This window comes from Nerophis ophidion, linkage group LG16, assembly GCF_033978795.1.
Source record: "Nerophis ophidion isolate RoL-2023_Sa linkage group LG16, RoL_Noph_v1.0, whole genome shotgun sequence".
In the NCBI taxonomy this organism is placed as follows: Eukaryota; Metazoa; Chordata; class Actinopteri; order Syngnathiformes; family Syngnathidae; genus Nerophis; species Nerophis ophidion.
This window is the reverse complement of record NC_084626.1, coordinates 8368496-8393509: the sequence shown is the minus strand read 5'-3', so window position 1 is coordinate 8393509 and position 25014 is coordinate 8368496. Positions and strand designations below refer to the sequence as shown.

General features: G+C 39.9%; 2 protein-coding genes across 5 annotated transcripts in view; one reads left to right on the top strand and one right to left on the bottom strand.

Annotated features, from left to right (window-relative positions):
* fancd2 (FA complementation group D2) overlaps positions 1 to 11097 on the bottom strand; it is an 80265-nt gene extending 69168 nt beyond the window's left edge. For 2 of the 4 annotated variants that reach the window (XM_061922685.1, XM_061922684.1), the window contains exons 1-4: positions 10777 to 11097; positions 10476 to 10539; positions 6194 to 6328; positions 6047 to 6114 (exon numbers count right to left, since the gene is read on the bottom strand). In XM_061922685.1, coding sequence (XP_061778669.1) covers positions 6047 to 6114; positions 6194 to 6328; positions 10476 to 10539 — 267 coding nt within the window. In that variant the 5' untranslated portion in view covers positions 10777 to 11097. Of the gene's footprint in view, positions 1 to 1272; positions 1585 to 6046; positions 6115 to 6193; positions 6329 to 10475; positions 10540 to 10776 lie in introns of those variants that run through there. The other 2 variants (XM_061922683.1, XM_061922686.1) reach the window with 2 other exon arrangements.
* A 226-nt stretch (positions 11098 to 11323) lies between these two features.
* On the top strand, positions 11324 to 18650 carry gpx1b (glutathione peroxidase 1b). Its single transcript, XM_061922689.1, has 2 exons — positions 11324 to 11606; positions 18123 to 18650. The coding sequence occupies exons 1-2, from the start codon at positions 11391 to 11393 to the stop codon at positions 18471 to 18473; spliced, it is 567 nt and encodes a 188-aa protein (XP_061778673.1). The 5' UTR covers positions 11324 to 11390; the 3' UTR covers positions 18474 to 18650.
* The last annotated feature ends 6364 nt before the right edge of the window (positions 18651 to 25014 follow it).

Below are 25014 nucleotides of genomic sequence, written 5' to 3'. Positions count from 1 at the left end.
AAGTACAGGTATACAATTTAGAAATGAGAATTTGATGATCTATAGCAGGGGTCTCAAACTCAATTTACCTGGGGCCCACTGGATGCAGAAACTGGGTGAGGCTGGGCCGGAAGGAAAGATTTCTTAAAAAATCTAATATGCACTTTTTAATGAAGTCACCTTCTATGAATGGCTTTCCCGCCCTAGCAACATACTTGCCAACCCTCACGATTTTTCCGGGAGACTCCTGAATTTCAGTGCACTTCCCGACAATCTACCAGTGCAAACCATTCTCCCAAATTTTTCCCAATTTTCACCCGGCGAACATTATTAAGGGCTGCCGTGACTGCACTGCCTTTAACGTCCTCTACAACAGTGGTTCTCAACCTTTTTTCAGTGATGTACCCACTGTGAACATTTTTTTTTATTCAAGTACCCCCTAATCAGAGCAAAGCATTTTTGTTCAGAAAAAAAAGATATAAAGAAGTAAAATACAGCACTATGTCATCAGTTTCTGATTTATTAAATTGTATAACAGTGCAAAATATTGCTCATTTGTAGTGGTCTTTCTTGAACTATTTGGAAAAAAAGATATAAAAAAAACTAAAAAACTTGTTGGAAAATAAACAACTTAAGAAGTGATTCAATTGTAAATAAAGATTTCTACACATTAAAGTAATCATCAACTTAAAGTGCCCTCTTTTGGGATTGCAATAGAGATCCATCTGGATTCATGAACTTAATTGTAAACATTTCTTTACAAAAAAGAAATCTTTAACATCAATATTTATGGCACATGTCTATAAAAAGTCTAGCTGTCAACACTGAATGTTGGCTTATTGCATTCTTTTTTCACAGTTTATGAACTTGTCACGCCTGTAAATCTGGTTTTATGTTTGATCATGTTTTGTTTTGTTTTCTCGACTCTTCTTCTGTTTTTTCACTTCCTGGTTTGTTTTGTTACCATGACAACTCATTGATTTTCACCTTGCCCTCCTAGTCACGCCCATCAGTCTGGGAACATTAACTTTCATTGTATTCTACGACCTTTGCTGCTCATTGCTCCATGCCATTGATCCCCTGCCACGCACCTTGGGGTTTATGCCTCCCGTTTTTGTCACAGTAAGTTTTTGTTTGTAATTATGTTTTTGATAGTATCTTTTGTTTGTTTTGTAGATTGTGTTGTTATTGTGCTGTTTTTGTTCTAAGTTTTAGCATAGATTATTATCCGCCATCGAGCATGCTTTTTGTTTTGCCTTTTTGTATTTTGAGTATAATTAAAACAATATGTACCTGTTTCTCGCCTGGCTCGTCCTGTAATACTTCTGCGTCGAACGAGTAAACCAAATCCATGTCACAGTTTGACAGAATGTTCCCAGCAAAAGCGCTCCTTCGCAGGAGATCTGGACGAGGCGTCTTTGGCGGTGCTGAGCGCGATGGAGGAGGAAACGCTGCGCTACTCTTCTCACGCGCAAAGAAGTTTAACGTTGGGGCCAAATGGTGAAGAGGTCCCCATTGACTTCATTTGGCCCGAAGACGACGACATGTTTCCGTCTTCCTGGAAGCGTCGCCCTCGACGGAGGATGTCGGGGAAGGCTTCCAGGTGCGGAAAGGAAGCGTCGCGCCAGCAAGCTCCTCCCACTCAGGGCGGAAGTGGACCGCAAGCTGCCCGGACTCTCCATGACAACGTCACGCCACCGTCAACAGACATCACGGACCAGGATTTTTTTTTCAAATCTTTCACAATTAATCACCCACCTCCATCAGAAGATTCAAGTCCCATAACCATGATAAATTATTATCAAAAAATGCTTTTGCACAATAGATCAAATCAGTCATAGTCACCCAATTTTCATGCCCCGCCCCTCAGGACTCAAGCCCCGCCCACGTCACCAAAAAATGTTTTTTCTTCACCCTCTCTAATTAAGACCGAAGAAAAAATACTTTATGGCCAATTTAAAGGGGAAGATTCTGCCCTCCTCCTCACCGCCCTCCGCCCTCCCCAAAAGACTATTCCAGATCATGGTGATAGTGTCTGAGAGCCACTCCTTGAGAGCTTTGCCATCCGGCTCAGCTCCTTCTTCACCACAAGGGATCCAGCATCCGCATTATTGAATACGCCCAGCAATTCGCCTGTCGATCTCACGATCCACTCTTCCCTCACACGTGAACAAGACTCCGAGGTACTTGAACTCCTCCACTTAGGGCAAGATCTCCTCCCCGAGAGCTTGCGGGTTGGTTCTGCCCGGTGCGGTTCCAAGCCACAGCGACCATCACGTTCCCCACCTCCAGTTTTTCGATCGGTTAAGCCGCAGCTTCCAGCGAGACCACCTCCTCCAGTACCAGGTCCAAGTCCAGCTCCAAGATCAAGTCAAAGTCCACGTCCAGCTCAAAGTCAAAGTCCACGTCAAAGTCCACGTTCAAGTCCAAGTCCACGGCTATTACAAGTGCCTGCTCCACGAAGCCAAGTGCCCCCAGTGGCAGCTCCACGATGCCAAGTGCCCCCAGTGGCAGCTCCACGATGCCAAGTGCCCCCAGTGGCAGCTCCACGATGCCAAGTGCCCCCAGTGGCAGCTCAGCGTCGCCAAGTGCCCCCAGTGGCAGCTGCACGTCGCCAAGTGCCCCCAGTGGCAGCTCCACGACGATCTCCAAGTCCAAGTCAATCTCTAGGTCCAAGTCCAAGTCAATGTCCAAGTCAATCTCCAAGTCCAAGTCAATGTCCAAGTCAATCTCCTAGTCCAAGTCAATCTCCAAGTTCAAGTCAATCTCCAAGTTCAAGTCAATCTCCAAGTTCAAGTCAATGTCCAAGTCCAAGTCAATCTCCAAGTCCAAGTCAATCTCCAAGTCCAAGTCAATCTTCAGGTCGGACGCCAAGTCCATGCCGAGCTCCAACGCCGTCGCCAAGACGAGCTCCGTCATCACGCCGAGCTTCATCGCCTGCCACAGTGACGACGCGTCCGCCTCCTTGTCAGCCACGGATGTGGATACTACGTGGGCGTCCACCACGCCAAAGATGCCGACCTTGTCGGCCACGGTTGCGGCCACGGTTGTGGCCATTACGTGGTCGTCCGCCACGCCCTCCTCGTCAGCCACGGTTGTGGTCTTTACGTGGTCGTCCGCCACGCCAAGAGGGTCGGCCACGGATGTGGCCATTCCCGGGTCGCCCACCTCGGTCCTCCACGCGTCGCCGCCACCTGACTCTGCCCCGTTGGATACGGGGACACGTGGTTTGGCGATCCACCGCCATGTCCCCCTCCCGGCCTCCCATTACTCTGGATCATTGTGGGACATCTAGTAGCTGTCCTTAATGGGGGGGCTCTGTCACGCCTGTAAATCTGGTTTTATGTTTGATCATGTTTTGTATTGTTTTCTCGACTCTTCTTCCGTTTTTTCACTTCCTGGTTTGTTTTGTTACCATGACAACTCATTGATTTTCACCTTGCCCTCCTAGTCACGCCCCTGCCCTCAGTCCCGCACCTGTTCCTAATTATCACAGCCACTACTTAAGTCATTTTCTTTCTGTCCATCAGTCTGGGAACATTAACTTTCATTGTATTCTACGACCTTTGCTGCTTATTGCTCCATGCCATTGATCCCCTGCCACGCACCTTGCTGTTTATGCCTCCCATTTTTGTCACAGTTTTTGTTTGTAATTATGTTTTTGATAGTATCTTTTGTTTGTTTTGTAGATTGTATTGCCATTGAGCTGTTTTTGTTCTAAGTTTTAGCATAGATTATTATCCGCCATCGAGCGCGCTTTTTGTTTTGCCTTTTTGTATTTTAAGTATAATTAAAACATTATGTACCTGAATTCTCGCCTGGCTCGTCCTGTAATCCCTCTGCGTCGATGGAGTAAACCAAATCCATGTCACGGTTTGACAGAACTTACATTCATATTTCATTGAGGTAATATTCCATAATCATATTTTTAACGGAATTATGAATTGCTGCTAGTTTTTTTTTTATGTTTTTAATAAATTTCACTTGTCCCTTGGCATTCCTTCAAGTACTTCCAGGGTTTCGCGCACCCGCTTATGGAGGACTACTGCTCCACAACATGTCATCACGCACGCTTTTATATCACACAATCAACGTGCCGGCTCTGTATCATGTCGTGTGAGAATAGTGCATACTAATCTATGTGGCTGCAAAACGTACTTGTTCAACAGCCATACAGGCCACACTGAGGGTGGCAGTAAAAAGAACTTTAACACTGTTACAAATATGCGCCACACTGTGAACCAACATCAAACAAGAATGACCAACACATTTTGGGAGAATTTCCGCACCCTAACACAACTTAAACACAAGAGAACAAATACCCAGAACACCTTGCAGCCCCATCTCTCCAGGACTACATACACCCCCTCAACCGACGCAAGTAGGGAGGGTAGGGGCGTGATGGAGTGGTGGTAGCGTGGGTGTGTGTATATTGTATGGAATTGTGGGTATTTGTTCCGTTGAGTTTATGTTGTATTACAGTGCGGATGTTCTCCTGAAATGTGTTTGTCATTCTTGTTTGGTGTGGGTTAACGGTCTGGCACATATTTGTAACAGTGTTAAAGTTTTTTTACGGCTACCCTCAGTGTGACTTGTTTAGCTGTTGACCAAATATGTCTTGCAACATTGCACATGATTACTGCTCAGCCAAGGGGGACAAACATTTTTCTTGCACACTGTCTATGCAGGATTCAGAGGAAGTTAAGAACAGTGTCGTTACAGCACTCCATGAACAGCGTGATTGTGTATAAATCGGCCTTGATTCTATGGGGACTGTCGTGAAAATCAAGAATGTTGGGTAGTATGACCCAATCAAGTTCTGTTCATATTAAACTCGCGGGCCGCACACAGATTACAATGTCACATCTGAGCGCCGGCCGCAAAACAACGTCTCGCGGGCCGCAATGTTTGAGACCCCTGATTTATAGTGTCGAAGGCCTTCTTTAAATCAGTGAACACTCTTATTGTGTATTTATTTTGATCAATTGCAGTTGAAATCTCTTCAATGTTCATGATGGTCACGCTTGTAAACCTATTTGATCGAAAGCCATTCTGATATTCATTTAATATTTTCTGTTTTTCAATAAAGCAGTCTAGTGTATTAACAAACAGTTTTTCAAGCACTTTTGAAATTTGAGGTAGGAGAGATACTGGTCTATAATTACCAAAGGTATGTTTATCTCCAGTTTTAAATAGAGGTATGACCTTAGCTGTTTTCAGACTGTCTGGGAAAACTCCTACTTTAAAAGAGCAATTGATTATATAATGTAATGGTTTAATGATGCAATCAATTGTGTTTTTTATCATGTTCATGTCAATACCCTAATTGTTTGTTGAGGTCTTGTTTTTTAGTTTTAAACCACGGATAATATTTAATTTTCAGTCACTTCACTAAGAAACATTGACTGCATAACCCTATATTCCCTTTTACAGACACCCCCTGATTGATCATTAGCTCTTGGTATTTTGTTTGCTAGGCTAGGTCCTCAATTTACAAAGAATGTATTTAATTATTTGTAAATTGAAGCTAATTTGATCATTGTTTTCAATTAACATACTATCTTTTTTTAAATATCTAGTTAGTTATGTTCGCCTTGTCCTATTTCCTATTGCTTTATTCAAAATATTCCATGTAGCCTCTATGTTATTTTTTTTTCATGCAATATTCTTTTGTAATATTCTCTTTTTGTTTGTCTCAATATATTGGTCAACTTGTTTTTGTAGTTCTTATCGCGTTTTTCAGCATTCTCTGTTGTTGATTTGATAAGCGCCTTATAAAGTCTATTTTTCTTTTTACCGATGCTATGGAAGGCATTTTATCATAGAAATTATGTAAAAATGCAATGTTAACAAAATAGCCCTAGGGCTTGTGTTTTCATGTGTGAAAAGTAAATCATCAGTTTTGAAGTTCCAAATAAATGTAAGATTGATGACATAAATAGGAATACAAATATTGTAATTGTAAAAATTGGGCCTGATGCAATTTGTGTAGGCATGTAATAACCTTGGCAGAGGTGTGCTTCCTCTCAGACTGTTTTATTTCATGGAATCTACACACTATACTCACATCAGGGTATCGAGGGCTCTTCTGAAGCTTTTTTTGTATCCTCCTTTGAAACACCACTTGGTCAACAGCTGCTTAGAGGAAGACACAAAAATCAGTTGAGGAATACTTTTTTTTTCTTTTTTAAACTGATGTTTTTGACACTTGTACCGATTTCGTTGGGTGTGCCACCGTGCTTCAGGGTGACGCCTGCTTCTCGTAGGAAAACACTAAATACACTTGCAGTGCTTTCTTCTGGAGCGGACACCTTAGACTGACGCCCGGTTGTGCGACTCCTCTTTGCCTCTGTAAACAAGTTTTAAAATTTGTACCAACTATACCAACTCACTGGATTTACAGACAGTAGATTGCAGTTCCCAAATTTCTTAAAAGAGGGACATTTAACTTCCATTTTAGTCAATGGACTTGCCACCTTTCTCGCATGAGGTTGTTTTAGAAGTTTGTTTCCGGTTTTTTGGCATTTGCAAGTTTCTTATGCATTCGTTTCAACATTGTAGCATTTTTAATGTGCAACGTTTCCCAGTGCATTAGTTTTATGGTGTTTCGAAACATTTCTTTGTTTGAAGCGTTACTGCGCTTTTGCACAGGTGACCAGTGACCGCAAAAATAAAGGTGGTTTGCGATGTGTGGGGTAAGGGGGTATTTTTGGAATATTTGAATAGCACCAAGGTTGATTGCGAAGTTTAAATTTCCCAGGAATGCCTTGACTTTGAAATGTCCAGCTCTGATTTTTAGAAGTGTAAAAAAAAAAATCTACAAGCGAAATTTTAAACCTTAACATCATAGCTCAAAGAAAAGCGGCTGTTCCTACAAATTTGATTTTTGCCTTACATGTTAAATCCTGTATGTTATGGCAAAACACAAAATATGCTAAGTGGAATATTTGGTGTATCAATTATTAGTCAAATTTTATGTATTTATCTCTTAATCACAATTGCCTCAAAGGGCTGCACAAACCACAATGACAAACCTAGTCATTGTGGTCGATAATTGGAGCCTTAAATAGGTTAATAATTCATAACATTAAAATGTATTATATTTTAAGCAATGACAGTTTTGTTTTTAAACACCCAGTAAAATTATTGAATATCCAAAGGGGCCCCACTGATAAAAGTGTTTTTATTTTTTTACTTTCGATGCTCAATTCTCGAGATCAAATTCAGATCTATCCGTTGATTAAAAGTTTTGTTTCCATGTTTTATTTTGTTTGTTTGATGCCTTTTGTTTTTATACGGCAAACACAAAACATGAAATATTTTCCCCCAAAAAAATTCCAAGTGGAATATTTGATTGGAGCCTGGAATTGGTCAACAATTCATAATGACAATGATTTTGATACAATATTACTTCTTGAGCAATGACAACTTTAAAGGGGAACTGCACCTTTTATTTTAAATGTTGCCTATCATTCACAATCCTTATGTAAGACAAGCAGACATATTTTTTTATGCAATGCGATCAAAAGTCGCTCTATTCTGCCAACAAAGCCCTTAAATAAACATCCAAACACCTCCATTAAGGTTTTGTATACAAGCTGTAAGTATATATATATACAGTACGTAATGTATTAATGGGCACATTTGTAATAACATTTAATATCTACGTATTTTGCTCACGCGGCACATTAATTTCCAAAACGCATCACACCGTTTTATTTTTTTCCCCCCAAAATCACTGATAATTACTCACTGCAGACTTTATTAGAGCCAAAAAACATAATAAAACATGACTTACTGTACAATGTCTGCGGTCATTAAGGTGCTGACAGATAGAAGTTTGTTATGTTCTCATTTAGAGGGATAGGGATATGAGCCTGCCCTGCCGCTTTTGAACTTGCCTCTCGCTCAACATTACGGAAACACTCAACAGCTAATCTCCACACACAGTCTTACACATACACATACACACTCTTGGATTTTGTCAAACTCCATTTCCCTTGGTTTATTATATAATTATTTGTTATTCTTATTTATTTATTTATTTATATTTATATATATATATATATATATATATATATATATAAAGTATGTATGTGTATATGTATGTATATAAATTGTATGTATTTAAATATGTATGTATAAATATTGTATGTATGTACATATATATAATGCATCTATACATTATATATATAAGTAAACATTGATTGATTGATTGATATATTTTTTTGTATGTATGTGTATATATATATTGTATGTATTTAAATATGTATGTATATATATATATATATGTGGAGTTCCCCAGGGTTCGGTCCTTGGCCCTGCACTCTTCAGCATCTACATGCTGCCGCTAGGTGACATCATACGCAAATACGGTGTTAGCTTTCACTGTTATGCTGATGACACCCAACTCTACATGCCCCTAAAGCTGACCAACATGCCGGATTGTAGTCAGCTAGAGGCGTGTCTTAATGAAATTAAACAATGGATGTCCGCTAACTTTTTGCAACTCAACGCAAAAAAAACGGAAATGCTGATTATCGGTCCTGCTAGACACCGAACTCTATTTAATAATACAACTCTAACATTTGACAACCAAACAATTAAACAAGGCGACACGGTAAAGAATCTGGGTATTATCTTCGACCCAACTCTCTCCTTTGAGGCACACATTAAAAGCGTTACTAAAACGGCCTTCTTTCATCTCCGCAATATCGCTAAAATTCGCTCCATTCTGTCCACTAAAGACGCTGAGATCATTATCCATGCGTTTGTTACGTCTCGCCTCGACTACTGTAACGTATTATTTTCGGGTCTCCCCATATCTAGCATTAAAAGATTACAGTTGGTACAAAATGCGGCTGCTAGACTTTTGACAAGAACAAGAAAGTTTGATCACATTACGCCTGTACTGGCTCACCTGCACTGGCTTCCTGTGCACTTAAGATGTGACTTTAAGGTTTTACTACTTACGTATAAAATACTACACGGTCTAGCTCCATCCTATCTTGCCGATTGTATTGTACCATATGTCCCGGCAAGAAATCTGCGTTCAAAGGACTCCGGCTTATTAGTGATCCCCAAAGCCCAAAAAAAGTCTGCGGGCTGTAGAGCTTTTTCATTTCGGGCTCCAGTACTCTGGAATGCCCTCCCGGTAACAGTTCGAGATGCCACCTCAGTAGAAGCATTTAAGTCTCACCTTAAAACTCATTTGTATACTCTAGCCTTTAAATAGACTCCCTTTTTAGACCAGTTGATCTGCCGTTTCTTTTCTTTTTGTCCCACTCTCCTTTGTGGAGGGAGTCCGGTCCGATCCGGTGGCCATGTACTGCTCGCCTGTGTATCGGCTGGGGACATCTCTGCGCTGCTGATCAGCCTCCGCTTGGGATGGTTTCCTGCTGGCTCCGCTGTGAACGGGACTCTCGCTGCTGTGTTGGATCCGCTTTGGACTGGACTCTCGCGACTGTGTTGGATCCATTATGAATTGATCTTTCACAGTATCATGTTCTCATATGTTCTCATAGTCATCAGTATCATCAGTATCACAGTATCATGTTCTCATAGTCATCATTGTCACCGACGTCCCACTGGGTCATTATCGTCACCGGTGTCCCACTGGGTGTGAGTTTTCCTTGCCCTTATGTGGGCCTACCGAGGATGTCGTAGTGGTTTGTGCAGCCCTTTGAGACACTAGTGATTTAGGGCTATATAAGTAAACATTGATTGATTGATATATATATATTATGTATATATATATAGTGTATGTATACATTATTTATATTTTTGTGTATATATATATATATACATATATATTGTATGTATGTACATATATATAATGCATCTATACATTATATATATATTTTTTTGTATGTATGTGTATATATATATTGTATGTATTTAAATATGTATGTATAAATATATTATATATATATATATATATATATATATAGTGTATGTATACATTATTTATATTTTTGTGTATATATATATATATATATATATATATATATATATATATATATATACATTTAGAGTTAATACCATACCCTATTTGTCAGCTGTGCCGTCTAATCCCCCGCACATAACAAAGAATGCACTAAAACAATTAATATGTCGTCATGGCGTTCATAATGATTGTGAATGATAGGCAAAATAAATTTAAAAAACGCAGTTCCCCTTTGAAGAAAAAAAACTGCCTGCGAGGCAGCTTAGTGTTATTAGAGTCCAAATTAAAATTTTAATTTTTTGGGTTACATTTAATTCCTAGCTCCTCTAATATTTGGCCTATCACAATAGTTCAAGTACCATTGAAAAGTTTGTTGTTAAATGCCTTTTCCAATTGTATCAATTGCTTTGAGATATTTTGCTTTTGATTTTTGTCTAGTACCTAAAATAATGCTTTATCATTAGAACATGTCATCGTCTCTATTAGCCAGGTATGTGAGGTTACAAACACAAGGAATGTATCATAATGTGATGATAGTGCATTCACTTACTAGTAGAGGAGGGAGCGTGTTTCTCTGCATTGTCAACAGTGGAGCTTCGCCTTTTGCGCATCATCTGATGAGATACAAGTTATACAAGGTTGTAAAGTTGATTTCGTATACCATGAAAATAAGTTAATAACAGCCATCCCCAACACAGCTAATAGCTAGCATGCTTGTCAGATCAATATGCGACGTTAGCTTATTTTATCAACGACAGTAGCCCATAACATGCTATGACAATGATTAGAGTAGATTGCTACAGTTGTAGCAACTTTAAGCTTCTGGATGTTCAAATTATTCAAAATATAACCTTAAATGCACTTCGACGTTCTGGTTAGCAAACACAGACGACCTAACACACAGCCACAAGCGAGTTACAAAACATATTTCCCCGCCAGTGTTGTACGTCTGACGTTTGCGGCAAGAGAGCGTCTGCAGGTGATAGTACGAGAAAATAACGAACATGAATAAAATAAAATAATTGACCAACGACAGAGTTAATATATATACACATTTAAATAGTTTGAGAAACTACACCGTCATAAATGCCACGTAAACTATTTTTTTTATTGGACACAACAACAGTAATAGCGACATATTTATAGACGGTTTCTGTTCAAAAGAGACGCTTGCTTTGCGTTTCGTGTGATCTTTGTTGGGCGGTGCAAGTACGTTGAAGTGTAAAATAAAATGAGTAAGATCATTAAAAGATGCCCACATTCATATTGTTGGTATTAAAAGTTAATATAATTGTTAACCGGGGTCAACTTTGACTTTTTGCAAGTTAAACAGACTTTGAGCGTCACAACGAAATGTAGTTAGTGAGTTATCTTGACAGGCAGAAAATCTTTGGCTCAGCCTCAAGTTTCCATGCAGACGTTGGTACAATAGGGCAGTCACTTGGCGACACTCGTAAGATCAACAATGGCGAAGCGGTTCTACGATCTGACGGCTAAGCTCCTGACGGGGGAAACATTGAATTTCTCCACGCTGCAGGGCAAAGTGGTCCTCATTGAGAACGTTGCATCTCTCTGAGGGACGACGACCAGGGATTACACCCAGATGAACGAGCTCCATGAACGCTACAGCAGCAAGGGGCTCGTTATCCTAGGAGTCCCCTGCAACCAGTTCGGCCACCAGGTGAGCACGACATCAAATAACAATTTTTCTGCATTTTACATTTTGTGTATCTGCCTTAAAAATGCTTCGATATAATAGTGTTGCAAAGTTGTTGTGGTTTTAAAAGTTATACGTTTGCGGAATAAAGGTGAACATTTCAACAAAAAAGTATGTTTTTGGTGTACTATGTAATCCTTTTATTTAGACTACATAAGTAATAAATCACCCAATCAAATAATCGTGTAACCAGAAAAAAATGATTGTAAAATTAATTTTTAAAAAACATTTGTCTGATTCACCCGATGACGCTTTATTTTCTTACTTTTAAATTAAATATCTCACAATTGCAACTTTTACACAGCTGCCGAGAGGGCGCTAAAATTCCAAAATCTCGCCTTCTTTGCTCCTGGCCTGCACCACACCCCACGGAAAATACACATTACAACAGGGTAGGGAACCTATGGCTCTAGAGCCAGATGTGGCTCTTTTAATGGATGCATCTGGCTCTCAGATTAATCTTAGCTGACATTGCTTAATACGATAAGAAATGAATATTTCCACTGGTAATCAGAGTTAAAAATAATGTTCAAAATACAAAACATTCTCCTGTATTTTAATCCATCCATCCGTTTTCTACCACATCTGTTCAAGAAGTCGCATTAATGGTAAGAAGTATTTTATTTATTATTGGTTAGCTTCAGAATAGCAATGTTATTAAAAAGAATTCGAGACAAATTATACTCAAAAAATGTTGGTGTTACTTATAAAGGCAGGTATTTAGTTGTATTCAGTGTTAAAAAACATTATATGGGTCTCACAGAAAAACATTTTAAAATATTTGGCTTTCATGGCTCTCTCAGTCTAAAAGGTTCCCGACCCCTGTAGTACAACATTGGTTTTGTCAGAAGTAAAAACATGAAACACAGTGACGTGCTGTCAGGGGAGGCAAGCGATGAGATGTTCCAAAACTAAGTAATAAAATAAAATACATTTTAATATTTCTCTTTTGGTTTATGCTTTCTTTATGATTTTGGTGTGGTTCCTGTATATTTTGATCATTTTCATGGTCAAAATCGTGGAAATTCCATGTTTCCTGATCAAAACAATGCAGCAGAGGAGAAGTGAGGCAGACACAGGCGGTGCCTCCACGGCTACACACAGTGTGTATTGGGCGTATGCTTGTTGCCACGGGGAAAAGGCAGGTCATGAGGCAGCAAGTATTTCTGCCTCAAGAGCAGAGGTATTCGAGTAAGCCAGCATTGGTGGTGCAAAAATATTGTTTAATTTCTTGGAATTAAATGAATATTTATGCCAATATGGAGGATTAAATACTGTGTCCAAGATGAAATACTTCTCTAAACTGGACTTTAAGACAAAATGAATGTGGTCATACAAAGTACGTTTTCATGGAGGATAGCTATTGCTGCTTCAGAAACAAATTCAGAAAGGAAAGATACACTCACAATGCTTGATTTATTTTGTAAAAAGCAAATGGGACCAAAAAATATTTAATAACAACTTTATCAAATACTTTTTGGACCCATTTATCATATCATAATATCATTATTATAGCAAATAACTCCCTTTTTTTCCTTGTAACTCTAATGTGCAACCTAAATTAACAATGACTACAGCTGCACATATGAATTTAAGATAAGGCGCACCTAAAACCCTAAAATTTTCTCAAAAGCTGACAGTGCGCCTTATAACCCGGGGTGCCTTATATATGGACCAATATTGAGCCACAATAAGTGGTAGAAATGGATGGATGGATGGATGGAGGTCTCGCAACTACTGTAAGCAGCCGCGCTTCTTCTTCTACGTTTCTTCTTCTTCTACAGCCGCTGACCTTATTTTCCTCCGTAGAAGAAGAAATGCGCTTCTTCCCCCGTAGAAGAAGAAGTGCGCGGTGCATGCTGGGATATATGACTGCGGGAGGCGTGCCGTTTCTGTGTTTATTCTGATGTTTAAAGACCCCAAAATGGCTCCTACTGAAAGACACGCTTACGACGCAGAACTTAAACTCAAGGCGATCAATCATGCAGTAATCTATTAATAAAGTTTGACTGACCTATCTGACTGTTTTGTTGACATTCCCTTTAGCGCAGCTCCATCTAATGGATGCATAGCGTAACCCCAGCCTCTACTGTAGCACCTATTCTATGCGCCTCATAATGTGGTGGGCCTTATGTATGTATGTATGTATGTATGTGAACAAAGTTTTAAAATAGGCCATTCATTGAAGGTGCACCTTATAATCCAGTGTGCCTTATAGTGCAGAAAATACGGTATGTATGCCTCACCTGATGTGTAGTTCACCGCACGTCACTCAAACATACAATATTAGCTCCAACATTGTGCCTTTTAAAAAAAAATTACAACTTTACTTTAAAACGCTTTTTACCTCTAACATCCAAAAAGCTGCGAAAACTGTTATGTTATGCTCCAAATTTGGACTATTCACGGAACTTGTATGAGCCTATGGCTTTTCATATTGCTACATACATATATATATATATATATATATATAAATAAAACATTTTTCTTTTTTTTGCAATCCCCTGGAGCTGTATTGTACTGTTTTTGTACTTGTCTTGATTGTTATTGTTCATATGGGTGTTTGTAAATGGTGAACATTATATATAAAGGCTTATAATAAAATATACAGTATATATCGGCACCAACTGTGGTGACCTGCCTCGACAGGTCAGACTTTGTATGTTTCTTATTACTTATAAAAATGACAAACGTTAAATATTATTTGTATTTGGGTAACAGCCTAATGAGCAGCATAGTTACAGTATGAATTAAAATTTATGAATTAGTCATATTCATTTTTAGCACATGCTTAAAATGTCTCAAGTTGAATATAAAAGCAGATGTTAATGTGTACGCTTTATAATCCGATTAAGATAGTCAGTGGCTAGCAGACTATCAAAATAGTTGTTAGTTGCAGCCCCCAATTTCGAAATAAACTTTAACTAATACCAATTACACATATGTAACACAAGTTGGCCATTCCGCAGAAGTTGTGAGATAAATAAAAAAACATTGGAAATCATATGGGCTTCACGGTGGGAGAGGGGTTAGTGCGTCTGCCTCACAATACGAAGGTCCTGCAGTCCTGGGTTCAAATCCAGGCTCTGGATCTTTCTGTGTGGAGTTTGCATGTTCTCCCCGTGAATGCGTGGGTTCCCTCCGGGTACTCCGGCTTCCTCCCACTTCCAAAGACATGCACCTGGGGATAGGTTGATTGGCAACACTAAATTGGCCCTAGTGTGTGAATGTGAGTGTGAATGTTGTCTGTTTATCTGTGTTGGCCCTGCGATGAGGTAGCGACTTGTCCAGGGTGTACCCCGCCTTCCGCCCGATTGTAGCTGAGATAGGCGCCAGCGCCCTCCGCGACCCCGAAAGGGAATAAGCGGTAGAAAATGGATGGATGGATGGAAATCATATAATGAAGGATGTAGTTGGTGCCTCTCTTGTCATAATGGAAAAGATACAAATGTTATACATTTCTGTATGAATAAAATTGTCTTCTGATATTTTCTTGAGTAAAAATTACTAAATTTTCACACAAACCGATCATCCTTACTTGTGTGGGTGTGCTAGAGAATGAGGAAGAGTGTGTGTCTTACTGCTGGTCTGTTTGCACAATTTCACTGAAATATTGTTTGCAGTTGCATTTTTACATCATTCATTTCTGCTTTGTACACTGTATAATCTACAGCATGTTTAATGCTGTTAATGTAAGTGTGACATGAATATTAAAAATATATATGATCTGTTCAGCTACCAATGGTAACATAACCTAGCTAATGGTGTTGTTATTTTGTTTGCTTTGAAAAATGTCACTGTGAGCAAGTTGCAAACTCCTTATTTCCAAATATTCTTTAATTCAAAGGTTTGGATGGAGCCTATATCTACTTGATTGTACACTTCTGCTATTTCATGCGAGGCATGTCTGCAGTGGAGAATGTTTGAGCAATAGGCCGGCATGAGGAAGTGATTTTGTGCAATGCATAACTGCCCTTGGCAAGTGACACTAAAATAGGTGAACTACTTGTGAAACATGAGGAAGTTCAACCTGCTCTTCCCAGAAGACATTGCAGCCAAATGTTTGTGACTGTTTAGTGGAGATCGTTACAACTTTCAAGTGAAGTCCTATTTCAGGAAACACTATCAAAAGTTAACTGGATATAATTCAGAGTAGTTGTAGTTTTAATTTTCCTGAAGGAACTCTCCTGAAGGAATCAATAAAGTACTATCTATCTAGTAGTGTTAGAGATCAACCGATTATTGGCCAGGCCAGACATACAGTACAGGCCAAAAGTTTGGACACAATACCTTTTAATTCAATGCTTTTTCTTTATTTTCATGACTATTTACTTACTTTGAAGGCATCAACACTATGAATGAACACATGTGGAGTTATGTACTCAACAAAAAAAGGTGAATTAACTGAAAACATGTTTTATATTCTAGTTTTTTCAGATATCCACCCTTTGCTCTAATTTCTGCTTTGCACAGTCTTGGCATTCTCTCGAGCTTCAAGCACCCTGGTGAAATGAAAACCATGTCAGGTGACTACCTCTTGAAGCTCCTAGAGAGAATGCGAAGTGTGTGCGAAAAAGTAGTCAGAGCAAAGGGTGGCTATTTTGCCACCCTTTAGCTTGTCTCTCGTTGCCAGTTAGCACTTGGTGCTCTAGTGGCAAGTTAGCTACTGGCGCTCAATTGGCCAATTAGCAATTGGCACCCTTGTTGCCAGTTAGAAAATGGCAGTATTGTGGCCAGCTGGCGATTGGTGCATTGTGGCCAGCTATCGGTTGTTGCGCCAGTTGCCGGCTGGGATCTGGGTTCGTCAGCAGTTTCCAGCTAGCGATTAGCGTCAGCTAGGGGTGTAACGGTATGTGTATTTGTATTGAACCGTTTCGGTACGGGGGTTCCGGTTCGCTGCGGAGCAGTACCAAACAAGTTACAGAAGCACATATGAAGTAGCCGCCTATGCTAAAGTCTTAACAAGCTGCTTCACTCCGTTCTGCCTCTGTCCGTACACAGCACCCTGCATTGTCCCACCCTCACAACCATCTGATTGGTTACATACAAAGCCAATCAGCAATGTGTATTCAGAGCGCATGTCGTCAGCGCTTAGGTGTCGATGTCGAGCAGATAGGTCTTTAGCAGGGGAGCAACGCACTCTCCCCAAATTATATTCCAAGTCAACTACTTTCTAAACATCACTATGAGCCCGTTGACCTTCTAGAAACAAACTGCTGCTCAGCTCACTCGCAGTCCTGGCTTTAGGTGAAGGCTAATTAGCTTTTAGCGTAATGTTAACTCATTTTGCTGTGTGTGTGTGTGTGTGTGTGTGTGTGTGTGTGTGTGTGTGTGTGTGTGTGTGTGTGTGTGTGTGTGTGTGTGTGTGTGTGTGTGTGTGTGTGTGTGTGTGTGTGTGTGTGTGTGTGTGTGTGTGTGTGTGTGTGTGTTATGGACAGTGTTGATTGAGGTGTTGAAGCAGCAAAAAAGGACATTAAATGAAGAGTTTCTGTCTCTGATAGTGTATAAAATAATGTAAGTGCATCATAAAGCCTACATGAACCCCATGGTGGTCAGGGATGAATTTTCAGCTATAGTTAAATGAATCATTAGTAATGTAGCACTGTAACAGCCTACTTTTGAATGGCAGGGTCCATGCTATCACATGTTGATAAAAATATAACATTTACATAATAAAAATCAACTACAGGCTTCCCCAATCCTGTAATAAATTAAGCATGATGAGTTGACTTGAAACTGTTTAATGTTGCACTTTTTATATGTAGAAGAAAAGTTGTGTCATTTTATTCAATCAAAGCAACAACTTGAAGCGGTTTAATGTGGATTAACGTGGCCGGAATTATTAGAGTGTTCCCAATGTTAAAAGGATCAAGCCATTGTTTACAAATATGGTAAATAAATAACCAAAAAATGTATATTTTGTTGTTTTTTTACTGTACCGAAAATTAACCGAAGCGTGACCTCTGAACCGAGGTACGTACCGAACCGAAATTTTTGTGTACCGTTACACCCCTAGCGTCAGCAGTTGCTGGCTAGCAATTGGTGCGTCAGCAATTGCTCGCTGGCGATTTGAGCACCGGTTGCCAGCTAGCAATTAGCGGCACAATACTGCTATTTGAATATGGTTAGTACCCCGAGAGGGACAAGCGGTAGAACATGAATGAATAGATGGATGGATGAATATGGTTAGTATTGCGCAATAACAAGGTACTTAAATGACCATGAAAATGTAAAATACAATCCAAATGTCATACAAGGTATATTAGTAGGGGGTCTACGCTCCTCCTCTCCATCAGTTTGAAGATCCCTGGCCAGGAAAACGTTAAAAACCCCTGCCCTAAACTATATCCAAGTTTATTTTCTGCAGTGTTGCCCTTTGGAAAAAATACAATACATGCAAAAATGTTGGAGGTTTTTACTGTAAGGAGATACGGTGTATATATATATATTTTTAATTGCCAATATTTTTTTTTCATGCAGGAGAACTGTAAGAATGAGGAAATCCTTCAGTCGTTGAAGTACATCCGACCCGGTAACGGCTTTGAGCCCAAGTTCCAGCTCCTGGAGAAGGTTGATGTGAACGGCAAGGACGCTCACCCCCTGTTTGTGTTCCTGCGTGAAAGCCTCCCGGTTCCCAGCGACGAGCCTGCTGCCCTGATGAGCGACCCCAAGTTCATCATCTGGAGCCCCGTGTGCAGGAACGATGTGTCCTGGAACTTCGAGAAGTTCCTCATCGGACCGAACGGCGTGGCCTTCAAGCGTTACAGTCGCAGGTTCCTCACCAGCGACATCGAGGGAGACATCAAGAAGCTTCTAAGCCAGGCACACTAAAGACCATCTGTGCTCACCCGTGCGCTGTTTTCTGCTCTTTTCACTCCATGAAGGCAACCTCTGAAACCAAGCTGCTTGTGAGGAGGTCACCTGATGCTCTGTGAACTAGCAGAACACCTCAGCTGCACTTAACACCTGTTGTTAAAGCACAGATGACAAATAAATATTTGGTCTTCACGGTCTTGTCTTAATATTTGCACAATCACCACTTATCCTGGTCTGAGGCAGACATGCAGCAGCTTGAGAAAGATAAAGCCAAACACTTCTTTTCTGGCATTTTTAAAGGCAAAATGTATGTTTATGGAGGCACATGTCAGACAAAATCACCTAAATATGTTGTTAGGTCATTCTAATTTGACTTAAATACATTGTCTTACTAAATGACTGATTTCAATATTTAACTACACAAATGTACAAACCCCGTTTCCATATGAGTTGGGAAATTGTGTTAGATGTAAATATAAACGGAATACAATGATTTGCAAATCCTTTTCAACACATTCAATTGAATATGCTACAAAGACAAGAGATTTGATGTTGAAACTCATAAACTTTATTTTTTTTGCAAATAATAATGAACTTAGAATTTTATGGCTGCAACACGTGCCAAAGTATTTGGGAAAGGGCATGTTAACCACTGTGTTACATCACCTTTTCTTTTAACAACACTCAATAAATGATTGTGAACTGAAGAAACTAATTGTTGAAGCTTTGAAAGTGGAATTCTTTCTCATTCTTGTTTTATGTAGAGCTTTAGTCGTTCAACAGTCCGGGGTCTCCGCTTTCGTATTTTACGCTTCATAATGCGCCACACATTTTCGATGGGAGACAGGTCTGAACTGCAGGCGGGCCAGGAAAGTACCCGCACTCTTCTACTACAAAACAACGCTGTTTTAACACGTGGCTTGGCATTGTCTTGCTGAAATAAGCAGGGGCTTCCATGATAACGTTGCTTGGATGACAAAATATCTTGCTCCAAAACCTTCAGCATTAATGGTGCCTTCACAGATGTGTAAGTTACCCATGCCTTGGGTACTAATACACCCCCATACCATCACAGATGCTGGCTTTTGAACTTTGCGCCTGTAACAATCCAGATGGTTATTTTCCCCTTTGATCCGGAGGACACCACGTCCACAGTTTCCAAATATAATTTGAAATGTGTACTCGTCAGACCCCAAAACACTTTTCCACTTTGCATCAGTCCATCTTAAATGAGCTCGGGCCCAGCGAAGCCAGTGGCGTTCCTTGGTGTTGTTGATAAATGGGTTTTGCTTTGCATAGTATAATTTTAACTTGCACTTAAAGATGTAGCAAGCAACTGTAGTTACTGACAGTGGTTTTATGAAGTGTTCCTGAGCCCATGTGGTGATATCCTTTACACGCTGATGTCTGTTTTTGATGCAGTACCGCCTGAGGGATCAACAGTCCGTAATATCGTGGAGTGATTTCTCCAGATTCTCTGAACCTTTTGATGATTTAACGGACCGTAGATGGTAAAATCCCTAAATTCCTTGCAATAGCTCGTTGAGAAATGTTGTTCTAAAACTATTTGACAATTTGCTTACAAATTGGTGACCCTCGCCCTTTCCTTATTTGTGAAAGACTTAGCATTTCATGGAAGCTGCTTTTATATCCAATCATGGCACCCACCTGTTCCCAATTAGCCTGCACACCTGTGGGATGTTCCAAATAAGTATCAATCAATCAATCAATGGTCATTTATATAGCCCTAAATCACTAGTGTCTCAAAGGGCTGCACAAACCACAACACAAACCACTACGACATCCTCTGTAGGCCCACAGTGTGTGATGAGAATTCCTCAACTGTATCAGTATTTATTGCCACCTTTGCCAACTTCTTTGTCACGTGTTGCTGGCATCAAATTCTAAAGTTAATGATTATTTGAAAAAAAAAAAATGTTTATCAGTTTGTAGCATATTCAACTGAATATGGGTTGAAAATGATTTGCAAGTCATTGTATTCCGTTTATATTTACATGTAACACAATTTCCCGATTCACATGGAAAAGGGGTTTGAACTTAGCATTTCATGGAAGCTGCTTTTATACCCAATCACGGCACCCACCTGTTCCCAATTAGCCTGTACACCTGTGAGATATTCCAAATAAGTGTTTGATGAGCATTTCTCAACTTTATCAGTATTTATTGCCACCTTTCCCAACTCCTTTGTCACCTGTTGCTGGCATCAAATTCTAAAGTTAATGATTATTTGCAAAAAAATATATGTTAATCAGTTTGAACATCAAATATGTTGTCTTTGTAGCATATTCAATTGAATATGGGTTGAAAAAGATTTGCAAATCATTGTTTTCCGTTTATATTTACATATAACACAATTTCCCAACTCATATGGAAACGCAAAAACAGTTGTATTCAGGAACTTTCAAATGATCATTAACGCTAATGGCAACATCCATCCATCCATTTCCTACCGCTTATTCCCTTTTGGGGTCGCGGGGGGCGCTGGCGCCTATCTCAGCTACAATCGGGCGGAAGGCGGGGTACACCCTGGACAAGTCGCCACCTCATCGTAGGGCGCTAATGGCAACATGTCAATTCAATTCAATTTGGTCTGTTCCCAGTTTTTTAGCCAATTAATTTTGATGTTCTGGTTCCTCCTTTCAACTTTACCTTGGGGCCGAGGATGATAACTTATTTTGTAGTCCGAGGGCCTTTTCGACCAAAGTTAAGTGAGTATTTATTTTTATATGGTTGCCGTTGTTTAACCTAATCTTTTTTGGGGTAACCATGTCGGGGTGTAATTATCAATTTAAAAAAAACCTCGACGCGCTCAAACTCGACACAATCCAAACTCACTTCCTCCCCCCGTTTTTTGAGTCTGTGTGGCACCAGTGTCAATCATGAACTGATAACATTGTCTGTTGACACTTATGTCCAGCAGGGGGCCGTTCTTGTTTTTCCTGCTGGGGCCATTCTTTTGCAGGTCTGCATGAGGTTTTTTGCTGGGACAGTCACATGACAAAGCAGTTTCATCTCTGGAATGACATTGGCAGGCCCGCCGTCCACCAATTGAGTTTGAGGTCAAAATTAAGTTAAAGTTAAAGTACCAATGATTGTCACACACACACTAGGTGTGGCGAAATTATTCTCTGCATGTGACCCATCACCCTTGATCACCCCCTGAGAGGTGAGGGGAGCAGTGGGCAGCATCAGTACCGCTTCCGGGAATCATTTTTGGGTCTGAGTCTTCTGATGGAGGTGTGTGATTAATTGTAAAAGTCCTGAAAAAAAAATCTTCCTGATCTGTGATGTCTGTTGACGGTGGCGTGATGATGTCCTGGCGAGTCTGAGCAGCCTGCGGTCCTTTTCCGCCCGGAGTGGGCGGAGCTTGCTGGCACGGCGCTTCCTGTCCGCACCTGGACGCTTCCGGGAAAACGGCATGGCGTCATCTTCGGACCAAATGGACTCCAATGGCACCATTCTTCCATCTGGCCCCCACATCATCTCTCTGTGCCCCCATGGAGAAATTACATTTTCGGCACAGTCCCGCTAAGAGCAGACATACGTTACAAGGGGGGGACAAGACGAGACCGCCGACGGATCAGCCGGTTACAGCGCTCCTTGAAAAAAATAAGAAAAGGGTGACATTAGGAAATGGGAGGGAGTAAAAAAATATCAGTCCAAGGCTAGACCCTCAACAGAGGTCTAGTCTGAGTCCAAGGAAAAAACCTCACATAACATGGCACACATTAAACATACATATATCACACCAACTTGCAACAGAGGGAGGGGTGGGTTTGCGCAGGCCGCTGTTCGCTCTGTAGCGCCGCTCAGCCATTCACAACCCCAGAGGAGATAAGCGGTGGTGAGGGTGTTGATTTAAGGGTCGGGGTCATGTGTGTGCGTATATGCTCAATTAACTCGGGAGAGGTGGTGAGTGTTTTTGTATGGCTGAGGCCGATAAAGTTCGGCTACAGATGTTGTTGACAAAAAGGAAGGTCAAAAGCGTCTGTCTTTGAGGAGTCTTTGGGAGATTTCCTTCAGAACAGGTTATTCAGGGAGTCCAAATCGTAGATAAAAAGTTGTTTTCCTTCGAGAAGACAAAATATTGACTCATCTTCTCTGTTAAAACCAGATTTACAGGCGTGACATGTCAACCCGAGCAACTGGCTTCCAGCGATCCTGAGGAATTATGGAATGGGTTTGTGTTTCAGGAGTTGGGCTTAGCCTTAGCCCAGCATGCTGAAATGTAACTGACAGACACAAATGATAGTTTAAAAAGCCCAAGATGCAAGAATCGGTAAAATAATGACATTTAAATGATTTGTTGAGTAAAAATGGATACATGGATGATACAGCAGAGGATTGGGAGAATGTCATGTGGTCAGATGAAACCAAAATAGAACTTTTTGGTATAAACTCAACTCGTCGTGTTTTGAGGAAGAAGAATACTGAGTTGCATCCCAAGAACACCATAACTACTGTGAAGCATGGGGGTGGAAACATCATGCTTTTGGGCTGTTTTTCTGCTAAGGGGACAGGACGATAGATCCGTGTTAAGGAAAGAATGAATGGGGCCATGTATCGTGAGATTTTGAGCCAAAACATTCTTCCATCAATGAGAGCTTTCAATGGTTGACCAAATACTTATTTTCCATCATAATTTACAAAAAAAATCTTTAAAATTCCTACAATGTGAATTCCTGGATTTTTTTTCCCACATTCTGTCTCTCACAGTTGAAGTGTACCTATGATGAAAATTACAGATCTCTGTTATCATTTTAAGTGGGAGAACTTGCACAATCGGTGGCTGACTGAATACTTTTTTGACCCACTGTATAACATTTGAATTGGGAATATTGATTTACTGTTTATTAGGACAATAAATGCTGTAATTTTAAACATCATATGTAGCATTTGGACACATCTCACAGTGATTGATATCAGTAATGCATTCTCTCGGTACAAATACATAAAGAAAGTCAATTTTGATTTGCATTTACTTAAAAAGGGAAAAGATACACCTATACAAGGGTATTTGGAAAGTCCGACAATCTATTTACAAGCAAAGCATGCGAGCATGTCCAAATTTAACCATGCAGGAGGAGTACAAAAGCCTTGATATACGTAGATGACATATTATTAGCATCACATGAATAAGGAAACCTGTAGAAAAGATACATTAGCGTTCTTAAATAATCTACATTGTAAAGGACACAAAGTAAGCAAAACAGAAGTCCAATTATGCAAAACAAAAGTAAAATATCTAGGACAATCTCTGAACAAAGATGGACGCACTATTGTGGGAAGCAGAAAAACAGCAGTACCACAAGCACCAAAACCACAAACAAAGAAGCAAATTATGTCATTTCTAGGATTAACTAATTACTGTAGAAGTTGGATACCAAATTACGCTGAAATAGGTCTTTTAAGTAAAGTCCTGAAATAGGTCTTTTAAGTAACCCTCCCCTCTACAGGTGTTGACCTAAAAATGTCAACACCTGTAGAGTGGAATTTAGAAGCTAAAGCAGCATTCTGTGAAATGAAAATAGAATAGGATGTGCGGTTGATACAGCAACTGAGGTTTTGAAAGCTATCAAATGACCTTCAAAGTACTCAATGCAAGCTGCATAACTAGTAGCACTGAAGCATGTAAATTAATAAAAGATCAAAATGTTACAATATACACAGATAGCCAATATGCATTTTCAACAGTACACATATTTGCACAACACTGGCAAAATAAAGGAATGATAACATCATCAGAAAAACTTGTAACACATGGAGAACTATTAAAATAATTATTAAAGGAATCACCTGAAGGAATCAATAAAGTACTATCTATCTAAAAGCAGTACAGTTACCAGCTAAAATAGCAATGTGCAAATGTGCGGCACACACCAACGGAACGGACGCGATACCACGTTAAAACAGCAAAACAAACAGCAGAAGAAGAAATACAAGTTTTTTAACTACAAACTAGTGACATGAATGATGACATACTAAAAGATATGGAACAACAAATTGCTCCAAATGCAAAAGATGAATGGATATTTAAAAAAAAAAAAAACGGAACAGAGAAGACATCTATGTATGTTCAGACAATAAACCAATCTTACTAAATAAATCTGTATAAGTGGGCAGCAGTATTGAGCTATGGTTGTACTCATGCCTCAACAGGAGGGAAGATGACCCTCATACAGAAGTACTATACTACCCACAGCTTTTATTCTTATTCAAAAACATTTTTTTTAGGTCATGCATGACCTGTGCCAGGCCAATTCCCCAAACCATAACAACCGTTCCAACATCTATACATCGATTTTATTGAACAAAATAAGAGTGAAGAAAAACAGTATTGTCTAGTCATAGTAGATGCATTTTCAAAGTGGGTAGAAATATTTCCTAAAGGAAAAGCAGATTCGCTAACAGTAGCAAAAGCATTATGCAAAGATATAATTTCAAGATAGGCTTTAGCTAAATCTGTACAGTGACTATGGACCTCATTTTGTAAATCAATTAATCAACAATATAGGATCATCATTCCAAATTGATC